The 23,084-nt window shown below is 44.8% G+C and overlaps 1 protein-coding gene across 4 annotated transcripts in view; it reads right to left on the bottom strand.

Moving 5' to 3' along the window:
* Positions 1–3,301: 3,301 nt before the first annotated feature.
* WT1 (WT1 transcription factor) overlaps positions 3,302–23,084 on the bottom strand; it is a gene marked incomplete at both ends in the record, with an annotated part of 48,176 nt that continues 28,393 nt past the window's right edge. For 2 of the 4 annotated variants that reach the window (XM_084255589.1, XM_084255591.1), the window contains 5 exons: positions 3,302–3,423; positions 5,797–5,880; positions 6,482–6,571; positions 8,993–9,143; positions 12,319–12,415. In XM_084255589.1, the coding sequence (XP_084111715.1) occupies positions 3,302–3,423; positions 5,797–5,880; positions 6,482–6,571; positions 8,993–9,143; positions 12,319–12,415 (544 nt within the window). Of the gene's footprint in view, positions 3,424–5,787; positions 5,881–6,481; positions 6,572–8,992; positions 9,144–12,318; positions 12,416–23,084 lie in introns of all 4 variants that reach the window. The other 2 variants (XM_084255590.1, XM_084255592.1) reach the window with 1 other exon arrangement.

The following is a 23,084-nucleotide window of genomic DNA, read 5'->3' as shown; positions in this document are numbered from 1 at the left end:
AGGGGAATCACCTGGGAAGTTGTTACAAAGGCAGAATCTTAGCTCCTGCCCCAGAACTTTCGTATCTGAATCAGCACTTTAACAAATTTCTCAGGTGAACAGACGTTAAAGGTTGCAAAGCCTAGATGTAAGTAACACAAGAAAGGGAGATATGATTCTTTCCTCTAGAAGCGCACACTTGGCTAAGAAGACAGGATTTACAGCTATGAAGCAATGGGACAGAGCGCAAGTGGACATCACCAAGCACAATTTGATAGGAAATGTGGATACAGAACACCAAGACCAAGCCCTGCTTCACCCACTCCCCTTCACTGAGTCTCAGAGGGGGCAGAAGTGGCCTTTTCAAAGACATCAAACCAGACACTGTAGCAAATCAAGATGAAAAAAAAAAAATGCACATTTGACAATTGCACTTCCTTGAGTATCCTGGGCTACAAGGCAGCCCCCACCCACCCATTTTCACTAACTCTGGTTTGGGGTAGAAGGAAATAGGTTTGTCTTTTTTGCAGAGCTGACCTGTGAAGAGGCTGGACCAAGCAAGAGGACGTCTGGGGGAGTGAGAGGAAAGGAAACCAGCAGTGCACGCCTACATGGTGCCTATTTAGCTCTTGCTATGTTCTACACGTCCTCATGCTTTCCTTGTTATCATTTAATCCAAGCCATGACCCTATCAGGCAGGGATTCTTGTGTCCCCACTTCAGAGATGAAGAAACTGGGGGTGGGGGGGGCGGTTTGGATTTGGACCCAGGTTAGTCTGTTTTCCAAAGCCCTTAACCTTAATGGCAGCTGAACTGCTAGGGTAATGGGAGAATCTGTTGTTTTCTTCATGCAACTGAAACAATGTGGCTTTGCTTTTGTTGTGAAACCTGGCTGCCTCTTACTCACTGACGTTTGCCATGCTTGTCCTGAGCTTCTCCAGAGAAATGCTGTCTTCTGGCAGGAAAAGATAAAAACGGCTGATACAAATGAGTCACCACACTCACTATAATTAACAGTGATCCAAGAGCCAGATGCAAACCAAGAGGGGCCTCAGGACCTGACTTTGAGCTGCTCTCCAAAGCAGAAAAGAGCCTCTGTGGTGGAGCTGCAGCCCACTCTGGATGTATTCTAAATGAAGAAGTGAAATCCGGAACGCATGCATGCACCATGGTAATGGAACTGGGAGGGTAGCACCACAGGAGTCTCCTTATTTACAACTGTGAAACTATGCACCAGAACCAGAAAATGAGTTGAGAGTTAATAATGCCTATCTTTGCTTTCACACTCAGCTGCCCCGGAAAAGACCAAGTTGTTTTCAACTAGCTGAGCTGATTTACAGCAACTACGGTAACTACGGCTGTAAATTCTGCTGTACGAGGTGTTCATCTTCCACTCTCCTGACCCCAGCTTGTACCTGTGACATTTTCAAGCAACACCAGTTAGCATTAGCATCTCCCCAGTCTCTTTTGGTGAGTTAGAATAAGAAGGGGTGGGGTGCAGGGCCAGATAAAAACAGATCCTAATGCACAATTCCCACCATGTCATCATCCACAGACCATCCAAACACAGCAGAGGACGATCCTTTATGATTAGACGTGAATCAGCACTGGCTGCATCTCGGCTGGATCATGGCCACCCGAAGAGGGACAGAGATATAAATAGAAGTCAGAACATGGAAAACTTGGGCCTCCCTGGTGGTGCAGGCGGTTGAGCACCACACTGTGAAGCTGTCCGCAGTCTCTGCAGGACGGGTTCGATCCCCGCAGGCCGGCGAGGGTCCCACGCGGCAGACCTCTCCTGTCTCGCTCTCTGCTCCCCTCAGCAGTGTGTTTCGTCAGTCTGTCTGTTCTGTTCCCCGCTCTATCTCTGGTGAATCCTCTCACCCTCCCACCAATCTGGCCTGTACCCTGGTTCTTGTATAAATAACTAAAATAAATCTTTAAAAAAAAAAAAAAAAGAACAAGGAAAACCTTGACCAGGCTGGCTATCAACATCAGTGGCATCTTCTTACCTGTTTAAAATTAGAGGTTCAATTAGTCCTCAAGATCTGAACAATACAGCTGATAGAATCTGGCCACTTTCCTTTTGAATAGATTTTAATTGAGAGCGAAGTGAAAAATGCCGGTTACATTTTTAGTGTTTTCATCAATACGTTGTAAGATCAACACCAAAACAGTGATGCATCTAAACATGTATACATTTCCTAATTTTAGTTGTCAAAGAGCAAATCATTGCCATATATATATATATTTACACAGTAACTTCAAGCAACAGTAAATAATAAACTCCCTCCCTTAAAAAAAAAAAAAAAAACACACACATACACACCCAACCACCTTTAAACAATGGATTTCCTCACAGTAATCAGTCTCATTTTTTTCACATATATTGTAGACCCAAAGTTACTTAAGAACAGTCTTATCAGTGGAAATCCTGGACCGGCCCCTTTTTTTATTTTCAGTCACTTTAATTTTTACAACTTGAAGCCATAGAACCAGCGGAGTCTGTATACCCAAGGACACCCCAGATGAACATGAGTTCTGCTCCCTTTGTGTGAGGGGAGAGGGACATCTCTGAAGATGCGTGTGATTACAACTCAGAAAGTCAAAAACATACACAAAAACAAAACCTCAGATCTGTCTTCAAGCACAGTTTCTTAAGAGCATGGTGCTAAGGTTAACGTGGCACTAGCTGAAGGGAAGATTCTGAGATTTCACTACAGAGGTACTGGTTAGTTCTGATTCTTTTTTCAGCTGCTTGAAACGCAAGGGTTTGAAAGGTTGCCTGCTTGTGCTACATCCTGCCTTCCAGGTTAGCAGCCTGCCTAACAGCCGGCGTGTCAGACGGGACTCACCCCCGTGCCTTGCTCTCTGATTTATTTCTTGCTGTTGCTGTTAGTAAATGGAGACCATGACGGAGTTTACATTAGCAGACACATACACATGCCCTGGCCTATAAATATTCTATGATGGAAAATGGGACGATGACTCCATTCCTAGTGAGAATGAGCGTAAGGGGGGGGGGGAGGGGAGGGGCACATTATCAACAGCTCTTCTTACAGTGGAAAATGCAGACCAAATGGCGATCGATGGGCTTTTAACTAACCGGACACTGTTAGCCATTCCCCCAGGGCCTTTGAATCAGCTCCTGCGGCAGACCTGGTAGGATCCAGTAGGACAGGCATCTTGTCTTGGAAATTGGGTAAAGAAGATCAACGGCCACATCCTCCTTAGAGAGGCAAGGGAGGAGGAATTTCAAAGTCCGGTCTGGAAGCAGCTTGCACGCTGCCGCTGGGACGCACAGCTGGCCCGGCTCGGAGCCCTCAGAGCGCCAGCTGCAGCTTGGTCATGTTTCTCTGGTGCATGTTGTGGTGGCGGACTAATTCGTCTGACCGGGCAAACTTCTTCTGACAACTGGGCCATCGGCAGCTGAAGGGTTTTTCACCTGTTGACACAATTGCAGGTCAGAGACACTGGAAGCAGAGAGCGCGGGCGCAAGTTTAACTAGCAAAGGCCCAAGTTAACTTAACACCAAACACCCGCTCCAGACCCCCTCAACTTCTTTCCCTACACTACAAACCAGGCTATTTTCACAGGGCAGTCTGGAAATGGCAGGGCCTTAAAGACTGACATATTGTAAAAATGATAAAATTAATTTTAAGTTCGAAAACTCAGGGCAATGAGAGAGGAATGGGTGGAGGGGAGGGAAATGCCTCCGTAATTTGTGTTTAGTTAGGAGAGAGGGAAAAGTTGTTTTAACTGCTGTGGTTAAGACTCTTCTGCCATCTGAGTTGAGCTTCACTAGGCTGTGAGGCCTCGGGTCACCACCCCGGTTTCTACGATGGCTGGATCCTCATCTGGGGCTAGAGCTGTGACTAGAGCTATAGTAGTTCTGCCTGTATAGATTTTCTTGAAGGGTTGGTATTTTTCAATAAATCACTGTTACCAGTTTATATGGTATTGGCTTCTTTTACCTTCAAATGTTTATCAGAACATAAGCCCTATTATACAGAAGATTCTAGTTGAGGCAAGCTTTTAATAAGCTTGCCAAAAGATGGAACAGCTCTCCAAAGTTCCTTCCAAGCCTCATTCTGTATAGGGAAGATAAATTAACATATATTAAATGTCTAATCTCAGTCAAGCCTTGTGCAGGGTGTTATCTAGATCACTCCTGGGAAATGATACTCCTGACAACAGCCATGTAAGGGAGGCAGCACATCCCCACTCTATAGCTGAGGCTGCACATGTGGTGAGTGGAAACCAGGCAGGATTCCAATCCAGGTCTAATTCCAAAGCCTGCACTTTGCACTATCCCACCTCTGGACCCAGCCATAATGGAAATACAGCTGTGGCTTTATCCTAAGTAAAAAAAGAAAAAAAAAATGACCAGCTGGGGCATCTTCTCAGGAAACTGCTGGCCCCACTCTGCCTTCTCTGAAAACTATTAGTTGAGACAAGCACTGAGAAATGCCCCAGAGGAGGTCAGATGTTGGGGTCAAGCAAATATAATGTAGCATTAGACAGTCTACCCGGGACACCGTTCATTTCATGAATATGCAGCTATGCACATTGTGGGGGTAGGGTACAAAGGACCTAACTTTCCCCACCAATTTATGAGTTCATTACTAAGGCATAGAAGCAACGCCAATGGCACCTGAGCAGGGGGAATAAGATGTCCATGCTGCCAACTCTGGGCCACAGGTGCCTTAGCTCTGTGAGTACAGCCTGTTTGGGCTGAGATGAGACTGCATGGGCTCATGAACTCATGATTTTCTTTACCCCCCCACTGCTGCTCCTCTGCTCTTCCCGATATGCACCTGCTCCCCCAGCCCCCACCTCCAGCCATGATGTCCAAGGACATTTCCTAATGGACAAACCCCAACCCTTTCTCTTGTCAAGCTTCATTCTTCTCAGTCACTCCATGGTTTTCAACTTTCCTGACTTGGCTCTGTTCTTGATTCTCTTTCCTCCCTGGGCTGCAAGGTGAAGCCATGCTTTTTCTCCAACACAGAAGGCAGTTGGGTATGGAGAGCTGGGAGCAGACAGAACTGGGTTTGCTACTTACTAGCTTTGGGACTTCAGATCAATCATTTTTTCATCACTACGTGCCTCGGTCTCCTCATCTGTAAAATGGGGATAAAACAAGCCTATCCTACTCTTCTCACAAGGATGTAGGAAAGATAAAAACGAGATAACCTAAACCCTGGTCCTTCCAACATTAGAAACTGCACAACCAAGGTGGTATTATTTTCATTAGGAATGACATCAGCCTGAGAACACATCTCCTATTCCCTTCCCTACACTAATATGAAGACATATTATCCACATGCTGAGAGGAGACTGGCAGAAACCTGCTCCTGGGACTTTAATTTCTAGCTGAGTAAGGATTCAAGTCTCTGAAAACAGTTTCATGAAATGTGAACTCTCAGAAGAATAACTGTTTGGCTTGCTGAAATTTCTGCTGTTTTTCTGAAAGGTTGATTATCATATCAAACTGAGTGATAAAAATGTGGTTCAACAATCTGGGAACAGGAGGGACCTAATTTATCGCTTCATTTTTCTTCTGGACACTCATGAAAAGAGTTCTTTTCACATCTCCTTCCTCTATAGTCCTACCACCCGGCCCCCATCCCTTCTAAACAATCTTATTATTTCAAGATAGCCATGCACCTGTTCTTTCTCTCAAATGAGTCTACCCCTGTTTAGAACTTTCACCGTAGCCTTTTCTAGCTCACTCATCACAAACAACCTCATTCAACAGTAGTTTAAAAAAATAATGAAAAATAAATGTGAAGAAAAGTTTACGCACTTGTTTTACCTGTATGAGTCCTGGTGTGGGTCTTCAGGTGGTCGGACCGGGAGAACTTTCGCTGACAAGTTTTACACTGGAATGGTTTCACACCTAAACGGACAGAGAAGGTCTCGCCGCAGCCCTAACAACCCGGGGGCGGAGCGAGGCCCACCAGGCCTGATTGTTGGTGGCTCGAGAGGCGGGCATTTCCAGCCAGGTCTGCAACATCTGCTTCTTCCCCAGATTTCCCCAGTACCCCAGGTCACCACAAACCACCTGATCCTGCAAGGAACCCTTAAAGATCTGCTTCGGTCTCAGGAACAATGATTCCTTAACCAGAAATGCCCAGGTTCTCACCAACATCTCAGCTGGGTCTGAGACTGAAAAATGGAATCACAGGCTACACATCAGATTTGCTCTCCACCACCCATATTCCTTTCTAACGCCTGGTGTTTCAACAGCAAATTGCTATCTGGATCTCACCGCTCTGGTTTGTAGGAGAAATGTAAACTATTTGCTTTTCGTTGCCCTCTCTCTTGTTCAAAGAGAACAAACTCCCCCAAGATGGAGGTGGGCAGGGAGGGAATTAAAGGGGAAAAAAAAGAAACAAATGGCTGACACTCACATCCACATTCAACTACAAAAGAGAATCCAAACCTCAAGTGTAACCCCAGGGGACATACTGCCAGCAATGAGAAGTTAGCCTACAAACCTGTGTGTCTCCTTTGGTGTCTTTTGAGCTGGTCTGAACGAGAAAACCTTCGCTCACAGTCCTTGAAGTCACACTGGTATGGTTTCTCACCTTGGGGAAGACACATATTCCATTTGAAAATGATACTAGAAGTGGGGATATCATTCAAGGAAACATCCCCTACAGAGACTGAAGGGCTCCCAAAAAGTATGAGGCACTTCGGCAAAGCTCGTTGGGTGTTGTGGCCATCACAGTTGAAGTTAAAGACGCACCTGCACATAGGCTCACGGACAGTGGGCATAGAATGGGGGGCTAAGTGTATGAGGATGATTCCTAAATTCCCAGTTAGGTTCTGCAGTCTGACACGAGGGTCACATGCAACTCTACCATTTAAAATTTGACGTGAGGGACACTTCCGTTACTGTGAAACAGGACAAATAAACTGACAACTTCCAAGGAATTAGGAAAAGATTAAACCAGACCCTCTACATCAAGGGCCTACTTATCCCAGTGTCTTGCACAAAATAAAACATTGGCAGAGGATATTTACACAAATAATAAGCCAAAGAAGTCAACCCAGCCTACGCTGAGTTGGAGGTGTAATTCTGGAATGAATGTGGCTTGGTGTCAACCCCATGAAGTAAGTGTGTTGTGTTTTGTGATTTAAAGGTTTGGTGTTCTCTGCTATGAACTTCTCACATTCCTGAGTCAAGCAAAAGCAGCCCCATGTTTATGAGATGCGTAAAATGAAACCGGAAGTCAAAGCATTTAAGAACTTTTCAGTATCCCTTTATCCAAGAGAAGTTTCAGCAGTGGGATTATACAACCTCCTTCCTCCCAATGGGGAAGCCCCACCCCTGTCCTCACTAGACAAAGTTCAGCCAAATGCTGGGAACTCAGCCCCATGACTACACTGTACTTCTAGAGCCTTCTCTCCTTCTGATGAGAATTCTGAGTCACAGCATTCTGGGATGGAGAGCAAGTCATCTGAGGAGCAGTCGGGTCCTTCTATGACAGGACAGTCCCTAGTTAACTTTGCAGACTCACAACTTCCTCTGTCCCTGGTTAATCTGAATTACTGCTATACCCGTGCTTACCATTCCCGAAGTCTGCCTTGCATTAGGCTCCCACCAAATGCCCTTTGTCCTTATGTCCACATTCTTACCAGTCAAAAAGTCTACTGTACATGCTTCACAAATTACACTTCTTTCGTGAAGTCTTCTTGGAAACTTCATGTTCAGATTTAAAGCCCTTCCTTCTCTCAACACAGACTTTATTGTAGAACCGCTAATATGATAGAGCTGTGACCAGGTCTGCCTTCTTCCATGAGCTGGAAAACCCTGAGGGCAGGAGCCTTTCCTGAACTTCCTATTTCTATCCAGTCCAGTGTCTTATGCTTCAATACTCCCTATTGGGTTTAATTATTTTTCACTGTCTTTCTACTTCTGCTTCTCCTCTACTTCCCCTGACCAACCTTACCAACCTTCTGATGGCTAACCCAAGCCATTCCTCCTCCAAGAAGCCTCCAGGGATGATCCCAATTCAATACTCTCTAACTGCTCTGGTCCTCCAGCCTCCAATCTTAGCTCTTTTTTCATTGTGTCTATCCAAACTCCAAAACAGACCATGAACTCTTGAAGAAGGGGGATTGTGACTTGGAATTAAAAGACCTGAATTTGAGTCCTGCTTCCACTGCATCCTACCCACCTGATAACTGCTTTATGTGTGGGGATTAAATAAAATAGTGCTTGCAGAGAATGTGGCACATAGGACGTATTTAATATGAAAGTATTTAATGTAATAGCCTAAATAAGGAAAGATAATACTCTTTGACTGTATTTCTTTCGTTGTATTCCCCTGCATTCTTCCAGACAGAATTAACCTTTTCCCGTATAATTTTAACAAATATTTTTCAAGTGATCCCAATTGGGCAAATATGCAAAAATGCACCATGCTACTAGTTCTCTCACCTTTCTCCCCAAAAGCATGTGATCTACTGATCGCAAACTCAGGTTTACACCAAAATGCAGCCTCTAGACACAGTGATGTAGCAAAGCCCAAGGGTCTAAAGAGATCTGATTTCTTCTTCAGTTTCCGCAAAGTGAAGTCAACAGCAACAATAAAGTAATAGTGGAATCATAACAATGACGTTATCCTTCTGTGGTAGAGAGAATAGCACCAGCACCCCTGTAGGAAAACCTGCTTCCCACTCCCAACTAGTACCCATGGGGTCAAAAAAGAAAAAAGCGAAATGGCTGTTAACATGCACGGTGACCAACAGGAAGACCAGGCCAATCTCTCTTTTCAAGAGTAGACCCTTAATTTGTTGGGAAATAGTTTTTGTTCTTTTTTTCTGGCACATCATTAAAAATTATCTCTTCTCTGAAAACAAAAATTAAACCTATACGTCATTTCTCCATATGGTTGGTTACCTGTCCCTAGGGGTGTAAGAGCCGGCCCAGGACCAGGAGCTCCTGACCCACCCCTGCCCAGAGGCTGCCAGCGCCGAGGCTGGCCCAGGGACACACTTACCAGTATGCTTCCGGCTGTGCATCTGTAAGTGGGACAGCTTAAAATATCTCTTATTGCAGCCCGGGTAAGCACACATGAAGGGGCGTTTCTCACTGGTCTCAGATGCTGACCGGACAAGAGTTGGGGCCACTCCCGGCACGCGCCGCACATCCTATAAACAGAGCAAGGAGAAATGCAGGCTACATGCCACCTTGGTCCTGGGGGACTGTGAATATTGGGCTACACCCCAAAGAGGGATGGCGGCCAGCTACAAGGCCTAGAACCACGCTCCTCCACGCTGATGCTCATGGCAGATAAAGAACAGGTGATGGGGCCTCCCCAGTGGCACAGCGGTTGAGCACTGGGTTGCGAATCTGCCCTCAGCCTCTGCGGCGCCGGTTCGATCCCCGGCTGCTCCCCGGCCACCAGAGGAGGGTCCCACATGGTGCGCAGACCTCTCCTGCCGCCCGCTGCTCCCCTCAGCAGTGTACTTCGGTCCTTCTGCCTGCTCTGCTCCCCGCTCTGGCTCTGGTGAATTCTCTCACCCTCCCGCGCTTCTGACTGTACCCAGTGCATGTATAAATAAACAAACAAACAAACAAACAAACAAATAAAAGAACAGGTGATAGGTCAGGGCACTTACAATGCAGTGCTCTAACGCCATCACTACTGACTCACCAGAACCAGCACTTGTGAGGAAGTCCCTCTGGGGTCGCTGACCCAGAGAATGTAGAAAAGAAATGTTGGTGTCCATCTCTCAGCAGTGAGCTGTGGTAGTCCAAAGCCCCAGATTCTATGCTGTTCCCTCCTACTTAGAGACATGGCCACAAGGCCCTGGGGCCAATCTACAATGGGTGGGGGCAAGTCCTTTCTACAAAAAGTGTCAAGATACTAAATGAGCCCCAAACTGACCAGACCATCCATGTGTGAGTAAATGAGAAGAAAGGAGCCGGAGATTTGGGGGTTCTCTCTATGAAGGATGCTGAAAACACCAGAGGCCCCCAGGATGGCCAGGGCAATCCTTAAATAACACCAGAAAACACTGCTTTTGTCTTCTGCCCACTTTACACGTCCCTCACACAGTATGCTGCCGGCCCTTCCCTTCATCTTATGGAAATGGCCATGTGTCTAGTCACTCAGTCCACCATGCCAAGGAGCTAGAGGAAAATAGCAAGACAAACTTCCCTTCTTGCTCTCAGGATGGATGAGTCTTAAGCGGGAGCAGTGGATGTGCCCATTGGGCCACTGAACTCCCTCCTTCTCTTACTGATGCGCCAGTGAAGGCCAAACAGTACATCCATGTTTTGTGTTGAGAACCAAATGCCACTTCTGAGTATTACCTGCTGCCTGCCCGGTGCGTTTTCCACACACCCTCGCCCTGTGCTTATGTGCCCGTTCCTGTTTCACACCCTGCACGGTGAGATCTTCCTTTTTGAAGAAAAAGTGTGACCGTGACATACAACTACTGTCCATAGGCACACTGTCTCAAAGCAAAGGCGGCACACATTGCAACGGGGGCCAGTGTGTCTGGAGTCCCCAGGAGGAAGTGAGTGGGTAGGGAACAACCCCTGCTGGGTGTGGAGTTTGAGGCCATGACAGTGAATCTGACAAACTGGACTCAATGGACAGGAGAGCAGGGGAAGCTTTTTTCATTTCCTTGAATCCATCCCAGATGCAGTGCACAACACAACAGGGTATAAAACCAAGCCGTGGATGTCAGTCAGGATCCTGGTCGGGGTTTCTAATGGGATTTGCTGGAGGAGAGACTGGGTAACTGTCTGCACCCCACCAGATCTCAGTCTCTTTATAATCTTTGTCTTCCCTTCTCACCAATGGAAAGTTTGGGCTGAGGGAGCACTGTGTTCTAGCCCCATGAAGTTTCTGGAAACATTAATCAGAACATCTCGCAACTACTTGGCCCACGCATCACGTGGGGGCCTTGCCCACATTCAGTTTATTTCTAGAATACTGAGTATTCTGGTCAAAGTATCACAGCTGTTACTCATGTTGCAGCCACTAAGTCATGTGCAAACACCAGCAAAGCAACCCCTGGTGGTTGCGTGGGGTCCTGGCTCTCCAGAGGTGGCTCTCCACAGGGTTCCCTGATTCTCCCAAGGGTTTGCCTTTTTGCTTTACTTTCTTCACTCTTCTTGGCGACTGCCCCCTCCCCAAGCTGTTCACAGCCACATTCTCCCTTAAGTGGTAGTATAACCGCGTAAGGTGCCGGTTAAAAACAATGTGTTACATCTCCACTCTACCTCTTATCAGCTATGTGATTTCAGGTGAATCACTCACCTTCTCTGGGCTTGCATTTCCTCCATAAAATATAGATGGTAACAGCACATACCCCAGAGAGGCAAACTGAGGGTTAAATGGAATGGGGGAGGGGGGGAGAGGAAGAGAAAATAGAGACATGGAAAAAGCTTAAATGCATGTTGCTAAGTGAAAGAAATCAGACAGCTGGGGCTACATCCTGATGACTCCAACTATATGACATTCCGGAAAAAGACCAAACCATGGAGATAGTGAAAAGATCTGTAGTTGTTGAGGGGGAAGGGGAAAAAAAGCAAGGGATGAATAAGTGAAGTACAGGGCATTTTTAGACAATGAAACTATTGTGTATGATATTGTAGTGGGAGACACAAAACCTACACAACTGCTTAACAGGAAAAATGAATCCTAATATAAGCTATGGACTTTAATTATAATAATGAATAGATGCTGCATATCAATTGTAACAAACGTACCCTACCAACAAGATGTCAATAGCAAGGGAGACTAGTAGGGGAGCAGTGGGAAGAAGCAGAATATGGGAACTCTGTACTTTTCAGTGTGATTTTTCTGTAAACTTAAAACTGTTCTAAAAAAAAAAAAAGGAGCGTATTTTCTAAAGCGCATGAAAAAAACTTAGCACATTTGGCATACAGAAAGTGTCCAGCCATAGGTGGTGCTGCTGTTACTGCTATGATTAGCAACATTCAGCAAGATAAGAATCTACCTTCGAGCACTTTACAATGCAAATCGAGTCTTCTTAGAAGTCAGGGATTAATTTGAGCCCAAAGAACACCAAAACAATTGCTGCACAGCCACCCTGGAGAAGGCAAATGAGCAGTAAAGAAAAGATGGAATTCTATAGCAAGCATCTTGGTCTAAATCTGGAAGTGGCCTCTGCAGAAGAGACCAGCCTACCTGCCCCGGTGGGGGGAGGGGTGATGCTGTCAAACAAACCTACAATCAGGGACAGACACATCAGTCAGCGCCAAATGGCCGTCAGCAAGCAGCTGAAAGGCTGTTGACAAAGGGAATTGGCAGTGAAGACCACTTCCCTCTGGGTCCTGAGTACTCACCTGAATGCCCCTGAAGACGCCATGGGTGTGTATTCTGTACTGGGCACCACAGAGGATGGGCGTTGTGTGGTTATCGCTCTCGTACCCCGTGCCGTGGCTGCAAATACAAAGAAGGGGGCACAGATTCAGCGTGGCTCACAGGCCCCATCTGGAAATGCACATCTGCAGCAGAAGCCATGTTTTTTAAAAGCTCACAGGACAGGCCAATAGTTGTTTGTTTCCTCCCTCCACTGGGGCGACTGGAAGAGGAATCTGTGAAGCATGGGGTTCCTCCATCCCCATTTCACCGGCCCTGCACGCAGCCCTCCCTCACACTCAGATTCTCTCAGGCACCTCTGGGTCTCTGCCTCTCCCAGAGCAGCAAAAAGGCAGCGTGGCAGGACTTCTTCCCCAGCGAGTTGTTTACGTCTCTGCAGCAGGGCTGACAGCTGCAAACATCTCAGGAATGAGCAGATGCCTCAAGTTTCACATTAAGTGCTCAGGATTTTTGTCAGCACCTCATGACTCAGTTTTTATCAGATAGCACCAAGGAAGTGATGACACTTACAAGAAGAGTTGTCACAGCCTCAGAAGTGGGGATTATACATCTGCAGCCCTGCTCCGCTTAGCCTACCTGTCACATCTCCAGATCAACTTAACTTTTTGCAGCCAACCCTTCCTATACATGGACACGGGGTAATCCTCATTTGGCTAAACACTGACTAATGCTCCAGAAGGTGTGGAAGTTAAGCTTGGACTAGAGTGAGAGCTGAGGGATGTGGGATGTTGGGAAGAAGAACCTGGAAGGGTGAATGTTTTCCTCTAAAATATACTGTCCTTCAGGTAAAAAAACTGATGTCTGTTCTGCGGCTATTTAACCTCCAATCGAGGCAGAGTGAGGATTCTTATCCATAGAGGCAGCATATTGTAATCCTATCTAGACTCACCATGGCAACGTTCATGAAACGCCTCCGTAAGATGGCACAGCTGCTTTGGAATGTGTGGCAGCTCCTCAAGAGGTTAGATATAAAGTTGCTACAAATTCCACTTCTAGGTGTATTCCCAAAAGAATGGAAAACATTCATCTACGCAAACATTTGTATAAAAAAAATTGTACACGTGATCAGTTAAAAGGAGTATTTGTGGTCCTCCCTGGTGACGCAAGGGATTAAGCACAGGACTATGAATCTATCCGCAGCCAGTGCAGCACGAGTTTGATCCCTGGCCAGGGAGCAACCCACATGGAGGAGCAGATCTCTCCCATCTCACCCACTGCTCCCTCCCCTCAACAGTGTATTTTAGTAGATCTTCACACCCTGTCTCTGGTGAATCCTCTAACTCCCCAACCCACATCTCTGGCCTATACCTCAATTCTTGGAGGCATAAATAAAATAAATCTTTTTTTTTTTTTTTAAAAAAGAGTAGTATTTTTAATAGCCAAAGGGCAGAATCAACCCAATGTCCCTCAGCTGATGGGTAAACAAACAGTATATTCATACAATGGAATATTAGTTGGTGAAAAAAAATAAAGCAACGTATTGAGACATGATGATGCAGACAAACCCTGGAAAAGTACACTAAGTGGAAGCAGTCAGCTGCAAAGGCCCGCCTATGGCGTGATTCCATTTATACACAATGTGCTGAACAGGAAGAGCTAGAGACAGAAGGTGGACTGGCCCCTGGCTGACCAGAGTGGGGCGCTGTAGAGGAATGGAGGGTGACTGCTGAAGATGTCTAGAACTGCGGTAAAGGTCACACAACCCTGTGACTGTGCTCAAAACCAGTAAACTGCACACTCTGAAGTGGGTGAACTGTATAGGAAAATATATGGACTCTATGGAAAAATATAAAGCTGTTTTTAAAATAAACACTTCTGGGGAGTGGGGCCCCTGCACCAGCGCTTTTTAAACGTCCAGGTGCAAATGAACTGGCTGTCAGGGCTGAGAATTCCACCCTCATCTCTGCTACTCTAGAGATTCCAGGGGTACGAGGAGGTGCAAGAGGCAGGCAGCTTGGCTCAGCTGCCCACTCCATCTGAAGGTGTGGGGAAAGCCTGGGGCTGGCTCAACTCTCAGTCACCCAACGGAGAGAATTCCTGGAAGGGAAGAGAGTCTGCCAGGATCACTAAAATGTCCACACACCCTGTGTCACAGCAGCTGTGGGGTTTCACATTTAGTTCTGGCTCCAAGCTTTTTAAAACAGAATTGCCTGACTCCCTTGTACAGAACAATCATGGCAGTTTGGGGTGATGGGTGGGGGTTCTGCTCCCCCTAACCTATGACAACCTGTCTCCATATCTTTGAAGTGATTTTTGACCTATCTGAGTTGGGGGTGGAGATTACCAAAGAGCTAAACCAGAGTCAAACAAACAAAAATTGGGAAGAAATATTAAACTCAGAGTGCATCTGCCCCACTGAACCTTACATTGCATTTGCCAAGAAAAAGAGGTTGTGTCTGCCTTCCTTGTAATTACACAGACAGCGGGGAAGTGAGACTTGATGACAATGGTGATGTGAGGAAGGAGGAGAGAACAAGAGTGGCGTTGCCAGAAAAGTTTGCTCAAAAGCTATGTAGAAAGGTTGCCTTTGCTTGGTGTTGCCATCTGCCTGCAGCCAAAACGTGACATCCATTTTCTAGGGCTGAAGGATTTTTAAGGACACGACAGAAATCGGAATTACTTAAAATTTATCCAAAAAAAGGAGAATTAGGAGTCTCCCTAATTTATCTTGGCAGGTAAGTTCTAGATGTTATTTTGGGTTCCTGGAGGCAGGAGGCATAGGAAATAGACTTTCCTTGGGACAATTGTCCCAGAAAATGAAGTGTTTTGCCCCTTAAAGAGGGTGGAGAATGATCCTCACAGCAAGATAGAAGCCAAGGAACAAAAGCAGCAGCCAGCAACAAGATTAAACCTGCCAAATATGCCACTAGATCGTTCTAGCAGTTCATGAATAAGAAAGATTGCTGCTCTGCCTGGCGGTTCTTGTATCTGCCTAAGACAAACACAATTGCACCCCAGAAATGTACAACTCAACCGCCCAGGACACTGAGTATAACCCTCAGCATTTAATATAGTGACTCTCTCTAGATAAGTAAAAGGAGACAAGTTAATAGGCTTGACTTTATGCACCAACAGAGGCAGAAAAGTCATCTACTCTAACTCCCATTCACAGTTCCCTCCATAAGTGGACAACATGACTAGCGGCTAGCTGTCAAGGCAGCCCCTGTCCATCTGAGGAGAGCTGTAATTGTTAGGAAAGGTCTTTCTAAACAGAGTTGACATCTACCTTCTCACTTGTGTCTTCTGAGAACCAGAGAGTATTCCTATCTCCTCTGTTATATGGTAAACTTGACCTTGAGAACAGAGGCCAACTTGCTCCCTTCCATACCACCTCAACTTATTGACTGACATAAGTGCATCGTCCATAAACATTCCCAAAATGGACTGAATCAAGTTCCTCTTCCACATGACAATCCTCCAAGCAGCACTCCAGACTACAGAGTTGTGGCACTCTCAACTACTGCATTGTGAACTGTCATCTAATTCCTACACTATCCAATCATGCTCTTATTGGTCCTTTTTAAGTCCCTTTCAAAATACAGGCATAGGCTGGATCCTAGAGTTCCCAGAGAGTGTTTTTATAAGGAAATAGGGTGTGAGGACCGCCTACAAACACTTAAGTATTTAAAACCAGGGAGGTAACATAAGTTCATAAGACTGGAGAGTGCATGCCTCACCCAAAGGGATGCCATTCCAAATTTGCAAAGTCTGTGCTAGTCAAATGCAACACAGTTCCTTATGCCCGCAGGCTGCCAGGGCATAATGCCTGGAAAGAAGATCCAAAGCTTCCCCTCTTGATCTGCACGGAAAACTACAAGTGACACTCCTGAGAATATATCACAGCCTGGCACTCGGGCACAGTGGTCTTCCTCAGTAAAATAAAGTATCCAACCTACAACCCCCACCCCAGTATGAACTGCAGTTAAGGCTGGTATCTCAACCTTGAGCTTGAAGACCTGATTTTTACGTGTATATCCTTCAAATTCCATTCTAGTTCTTTTAGCAAGTCATTCCCAGCTGCTGACATCTCTTTGACTCTTGATTTGGTTTCTTTTTTTTTTTTTTTAATTTTCTAGAGGCATGTCTTATTTATTTATTTATTTATTTATTTATTTATTTATTTATTTATTATTTGTTTGTTTGTTTGGTTTATACATGCACTGGGTACAGTCAGAAGCACGGGAGGGTGAGAGAATTCACCAGAGCCAGAGCGGGGAGCAGAGCAGGCAGAAGGACCGAAGTACACTGCTGAGGGGAGCAGCGGGCGGCAGGAGAGGTCTGCGCGCCATGTGGGACCCTCCTCTGGTGGCCGGGGAGCAGCCGGGGATCGAACCAGCGCCGCAGAGGCCGCGAGCAGCTTCGCAACCCAGCACTCAACCACTGCACCACTGGGGAGGCCCTTGATTTGGTTTCTAAAAACATTTGCTTTCCTTCACATTTCTTGTTATCTCTACATCTGAAAAGCACCTTTTCTCTGTATTCATAACCAGAAGGATCTTCTTCTATTGTTGGAAACTATTATAATCACAATGCATGTGATTGTTCTCTGGTATCAGGAAATGGCAGAATTCTAGAAGGCCTCTCCATGGTCAACCCGAGGGAAGCCATCACAGAGAATCAGTGATTTGAATGGGATTCAGTCCCATAGAGTGTAAGTCACCAGCAGGAGTCAATCTGAGACAGAAAGGCAGAGGAAGATGGTGGCTGTCATTGGGACAAGAGCCATTATTAAAACCCTGTTGCTAGACGGTCAAAAGAAACCAAGTTTTACCCCAAGAGAGACCAGTCTTAAAATCTTCCAGTGAACTACACTGTGGATTAACTAAATTAGAAGTGAGGGTGGGATTCCTAGAGATCTGGAGCCAGAAGGTATCCTAAAAAGAGCAAGGAGCTACCAGCTTAGGGAACAGATTTCTGGGAACAGAGATGCACCTTCCAAATAGAGAAATCACAGAGCCCTGAACAATTAATCACCGGCTTGATAAAGACTCTCAGGACAGCTCTTCTGGTTTTGTTGCTCAACTAGGCACAAATTATTTAAGTATTTAGCCCACAATTCTCTATATTGTCTACAAGGGCATCAAACACAACTATCAAATATCTTTTTGCAATAAAGCTTCACTATTGTAATGACCTTCTACCAGGTGCCTAGTAATTCTACCACAAAAAGAAACAGACGTTGGCATTGCCTTACATATGGTTATCACATCTTGCTTCCTGGTGATCTCCATTTTTCTTCCCTATGTGCTTCCAAAGATCAACTTAATAACTTTCTTAAGAACTCATGTTAACCTGACTGCTCTGTGGTTTCCAGAATCCCCTGTTTGTTTCTTTCCTACTGGAAAACTGAGACTAAAATCTTCTGAAACCTGTCTTATCATAAATTTACAGGTTACTGGCAAAAGGGTAATTATTTCATCTTTGCCAAACTGGTCAAAATATGTATTTGGTTCTTTTTCTTTAAGCAGAGCCACAAACTAAGATATACCTGTGGGGGCCCTTGAAAGCATGAAAGGATGCTACACCTGTATGCCAGGGGTGGTCAATGAGGCTGACACAAAACCCAGAATTCTTGTCCACAGGTGTGTTCCTCTACATTTCACTGCCCGCTTAAAAGCACTGAAGTCAAATATGTGCTACACAGTAAATTCAAGTGTATTAACAAATTAGCATAAAGTTGGTGGTTTAAAGCAACACAAATCGATTGTCTTAGAATAGTGGAGATAGAGAGTCCAAAATCAGTCTCACTGAGCTGAAGTCAAGATGCAGCAGGAAGCTGAGGGGACACTCTCTTGCCTTTCAGTTTCTAGATCTCAACATTCCTTGGTCCCTGCTTTCTACCTCTTGCTTCCTTTATGATCTCTCCTAATAGTCTTCCATAATCAAATCTCCCATCTACCTTCCACCTTTAAAGACTGTAATTTATATATTTAGGGCCCCGCTCAGATGATCCAGGATAATCCATCATCTTAAAATCCTTAATTGGGGCCTCCCTGGTGGCGCAGCGGTTGAGCGCTGGATTGCGAAGCTGCCCGCGGCCTCTGCGGCGCCGGTTCGATCCCCGGCTGCTCCCCGGCCACCGGAGGAGGGTCCCACATGGTGCGCAGACCTCTCCTCTCCTGCCGCCCGCTGCTCCCCTCAGCAGTGTACTTCGGTCCTTCTGCCTGCTCTGCTCCCCGCTCTGGCTCTGGTGAATTCTCTCACCCTCCCGTGCTTCTGACTGTACCCAGTGCATGTATAAACAAACAAACAAACAAACAAATAAATAAAAATACATGCCTCTTTAAAAAAATTTTTTAAAAATTAAAAAATTAAAAAATAAAATCCTTAATTACATCTGCAAAGCCCTTTTTGCCACATTCATAGGTTCCAGGGGCTAGTATCTGGATATCATTTGGGGATCATATTTAATCTACCATATCAAAGAAATTGGAGCTATTGGGTTTCTTACAGATACACTTGAAAGTGCTAAATAAATTTGATCTTCTATTTCTAGATTAATCAGAACATAGGTTCTTAATCCAAAGGTCCACTTCTGTCATTTGCTCTGTAGTCACTGATAGGTTATCTAAGCCTCTCTATAAATGAGATTCATCATCTTTAAAATAAAGCTATAATAAAACCTACCTTACAGTTTTGCTTAAAAGTCAAAGAGAGAATTACGTGGAACAAAGTTAAATACCACTCAGCAACCTTATCCCAACAAAATGTTTTGTAGCATTACTATGCGATAGGTAACCAATAAGGACAAACATCTCTTGTATATTTCTTATGACTTGGTGATTGACAACCACATATAAAATATGTGTGTGTGTACACAATTATATATATATATGTATATATATATATATAAACTATATGTAAAACATAGCTATTTTTATCCTTAGCACAACCCTAGGAGTCATTAAGGAAAAGCACCCTAAGTAAATGACTTAACCTCCTAGACCTTAGCTTCACATAAAATGAAAATAACCATACCTCCCCCTCCCCAATCAGACTTTTGTAGGGTCAAATGAGATTTAGTGATAAAGCCCAATGCCTGGTACATCCTCTGTATGTGTTAACTATAACTTAATAGTATTATCCCCATTTTATGGCGCAGGGCACTGAGGCTTAAGGAGAAATTGAGATCTTTGAGAAAAGTCAGACAGATGGCAAGAGTCCAGGTCCGTTCAGCTCATCTTCCTTCAGAACTAGCGGGACAATTCTGATGGTGTAACCACATTCTGGGTTCAGTTCTGTCATCAAGACACTTGAATGATTCCCAGCTCTTTTCTCCAGGAATGTGAATGAAATTAGCCATGTTGGAGACTTAAAAATCTAACAGGAGTGGGCCTTCCTGGTGGTGCAAGGGGTTAAGCACCACACTATGAAGCAGTCCGCAGCCTCTGCAGCATGAGTTTGATCCCCAGCCGGCCAGGCAGCAACCCACATGGTGCAGCAGATCTCTCCTGACTCGCCCACTGCTCCCCTCAGCAGTGTACTTCGGTCAGTCTGCCTGTTCTGTTCCCCACTCTGTCTCTGGTGAATCCTCTCACTGCCCACATCTCTGGCCTGTAACCCAGCTCTTGTATGCATAAATAAATCAATCTTTTTTTTAAAAAGATTGATTTATTTATTTATATAAGCACTGGGTATGGTCAGAAGCGCAGGAAGGTGAGAGAATTCACCACCAGAGTGGGGAACAGAACAGGCAAACAGACGGAGGACACTGCTGAGGGGACCAGCGGGCACAACAGGAGAGGTCTGTCGCACCATGTGTGACCCTCGCCGGAGGCCGGGGATCGAACCAGCGGTGCAGAGGCTGCGGGCAGCTTCACAGCCCAGCGCTCAACTGCTGCGCCACCAGGGGAGGTCCAATAAATAAATCTTAAAAAAAAAAGAAAAAAAAATCTAATAGGAGTGTTAGGACAAGAGAGTGGGGACAGTGAGGAGGAACAAATTCAAAGTCATCCCTCGTCAGCCCCCTTCGGCATCTGCTCTGAGGCACAATATGCATTTCAGTATAAGGAAGGTGCAAGGTGAACCAATGAAAGTGGCCAGCTTATAGGCAACTACATAGTCAAACCTAGCACAATTTTCTGGTTTTACTCTCTCACCGCCCTCCCCACCCCCCCAAAAAAACAACCTGCTTTCTACCTAACTGGAAAAATAAACTAAGCAGAAGTAGGTATTAGCAGAGCACACATCTCCTGACTTCATTTTTGGCGGTGGCTTGGGCTGCACATTCTCCTAAACAGCTTTAAAATGCATAAAAATGTATCCTGAGAAAGTCTGCTTTTCCTAGACAGCTTTAAAATACATAAACACGTGTCCTTAGGAAGTTTGCAAAAAGAGAAAAATGTCCCTCATATAACACAAATTATGAAGCCTCTTCATGCTAAAATCTTGTATACTGAGGTTTGGCCCAGAAAAACTTAATGTTTGAAGAGTAGCTTCTTTAGAAATGATTAATTTTGATATTCCACAGGCACAAGAAGATTAATAAAAAGGAATTGAGGTTTTACAGATGAGGAAAACCAGAGCTGGCCTGAAATCCCTTATCAACAGAAGAGGTAAAATAATAAAAGGTGGGGGGGACTTTTGAAGACAATTAGCATGGATGTAAATATCCAAAAAGAGAACCCTCAACCTGTGCTCTCTTTCCTACTTCGAGTTATTGGCCAGGTGGGCATCTCAACCTTCACTTCTGTCTTCTCACCTTTGCAGAGTTCATCAGAGCTAGGGAATGAAAAGGAGGCACCTTGAGAAAATGTCAAACTCCTCTGAATCCATAAAATGGAATTTACCCATTGAGTCCTCTTCTCTCTCCATCTTTGATTCACAGGCTAATACAGGAGCTGCTTAAGTGCCTGATTCTTCTTGGCATTGAAAATGGATCTTGCTGCAATCCTTGAGAACCATCACCCCTGTCTAGTGATGTTTTTAGGGAAAAAAAGATCAATAGAACTATATTAAGAAATTATGCTTCCTTTAAAAGTTAAGGCTTAACACACTATTGCTCAATTATTCTTGGGGGGGGGGCGGGGGGAAGGAATCTGAATCTATTCTAATCAAGCCTCCAGATCTAACTACCTGTTTATAGGAAATGCAGGGGATGGAGGACCAAAGGTAAAAGATGGTAAGAGGAATCCATCAGCTAAATCCAGGTTGTGGGCTCTTCTTCCAGCCAACTGACCTCCTATCTCCGACAAATCAACAGCATGAGGAAACAAGAGGGTCGTGGGTAAAAAGGACAGTTACAGTATAAAAGAGACTTAACAGAGAGGACAGCCAACAAAATAAAACAAAACCCAACACATTAAGTCTGTGCATAAATATTCACCACACACAAGGATGAACCAGAGAGAGCTGCGCTTGAACCAATTCAGTCCTAGGATTTCAGGCCAAAAGAACTAGGAACGTCCCCTCGAAGCCTCAGGGGTCAGACCAGAATGCTTAGGTTTAAAGCTTAACTGCATAAAAGTCTCATTTCCTTAAAGCCAGTGTAATTTCGAAATTCACTTTCATATCCACTTGTAAGATCTAACTTGGGAAAATGAATAGATATTGGATTTCATATTCTACCAAATGGTAGCAAACTTGCAAAGCTATTGAATGCTGTTTCATTCTTTGCTTGAATATTCCTAAAATGATGAGCTTGAGGGCAACATTTAAATAAAACTTTGCTTTACTACTATAAGCAATGTCATCTAGCCATTCCCTTTCCTTTGTATAATTTAATCTTTTAGAGTGGAGATATATCAATGGATATATTAAAAACTAAAGGCTTGTTCTGCTCCTGAGACTATAAGGGGAAAGGGTAGGAGATCTGCTAATCCACAGCCCAGGAAACAGAATCTGAAGATACAACCACCATGTCAAATTCGGTGAGTTTTAAAAAAAAAAAACCTCAGGAGTGTAAGGAAAGAATCACTTATTTTCTACCCTCAAGTGTTTGTTACAGTCCAGATCTCAAGACAAAGATGCATTTTTAACTTTTAACAAAAAGAGAATCGACTTTTAATTAAAAATTGCATTATGGTAATAATTCTAATTTATGTTTTTCAATAAACACTTTTCCCATGAGCATCTGAGAGACTCTCTCCTGCTACTCCACCCTTCATTGATTTTCTACCCAAGTCTCATGGGATCCAGTGCCACATCGCATTGTTAGGGGACGAGGACTTACCCCCTTCACCAATTCTGACTTTCAGTTCTCTGCTGAGTATCTCTTGCTTTGATGCCTCCACGTCAGTCCCCTTTCTCTGGGAACAGGGTCATCTTTTGATTTCAGGCAACCCCTCTCTAATCCTACGCTCAGTGCCCAGGTATGAGTATGTGCCTCTAAGCCATGGCCAATCAGACCACTGCTTTCTCTAGTCACATGACCCAATCCAGGCCAATCAGAGCTTTCTCTGCATCTTTTACTGGAACAGAACCAATAGAGAGACAGTCTCCTTATAAGGATTAGGTGCCCAAAACTGAAGCTATTTCAGTTTCTCCTACTACAGGAGAGAGAGCCTGCCCAAGAAGGGAGTCATCACAGAGGACAGCGGAGACAGGAGACCGTTATACAGTGTTCTGGTGATAATGTCAGTCCTTCAATCCAGATATGGAGTTTTAAAATACAATATAATAAGCTGCTAAGTTCCCAACTTGACTTATGCCAGTTATAACTGGGATTCTGTCATCCACTGTAGAGGCAAATTCCTGATTGACAGACCTATACTTAACCATTACCTAAAGA

Source organism: Talpa europaea (assembly GCF_964194135.1).
Source record: "Talpa europaea genome assembly, chromosome: 1".
Lineage (NCBI taxonomy): Eukaryota > Metazoa > Chordata > Mammalia > Eulipotyphla > Talpidae > Talpa > Talpa europaea.
This window is presented reverse-complemented; position numbering and strand designations above follow the sequence as displayed.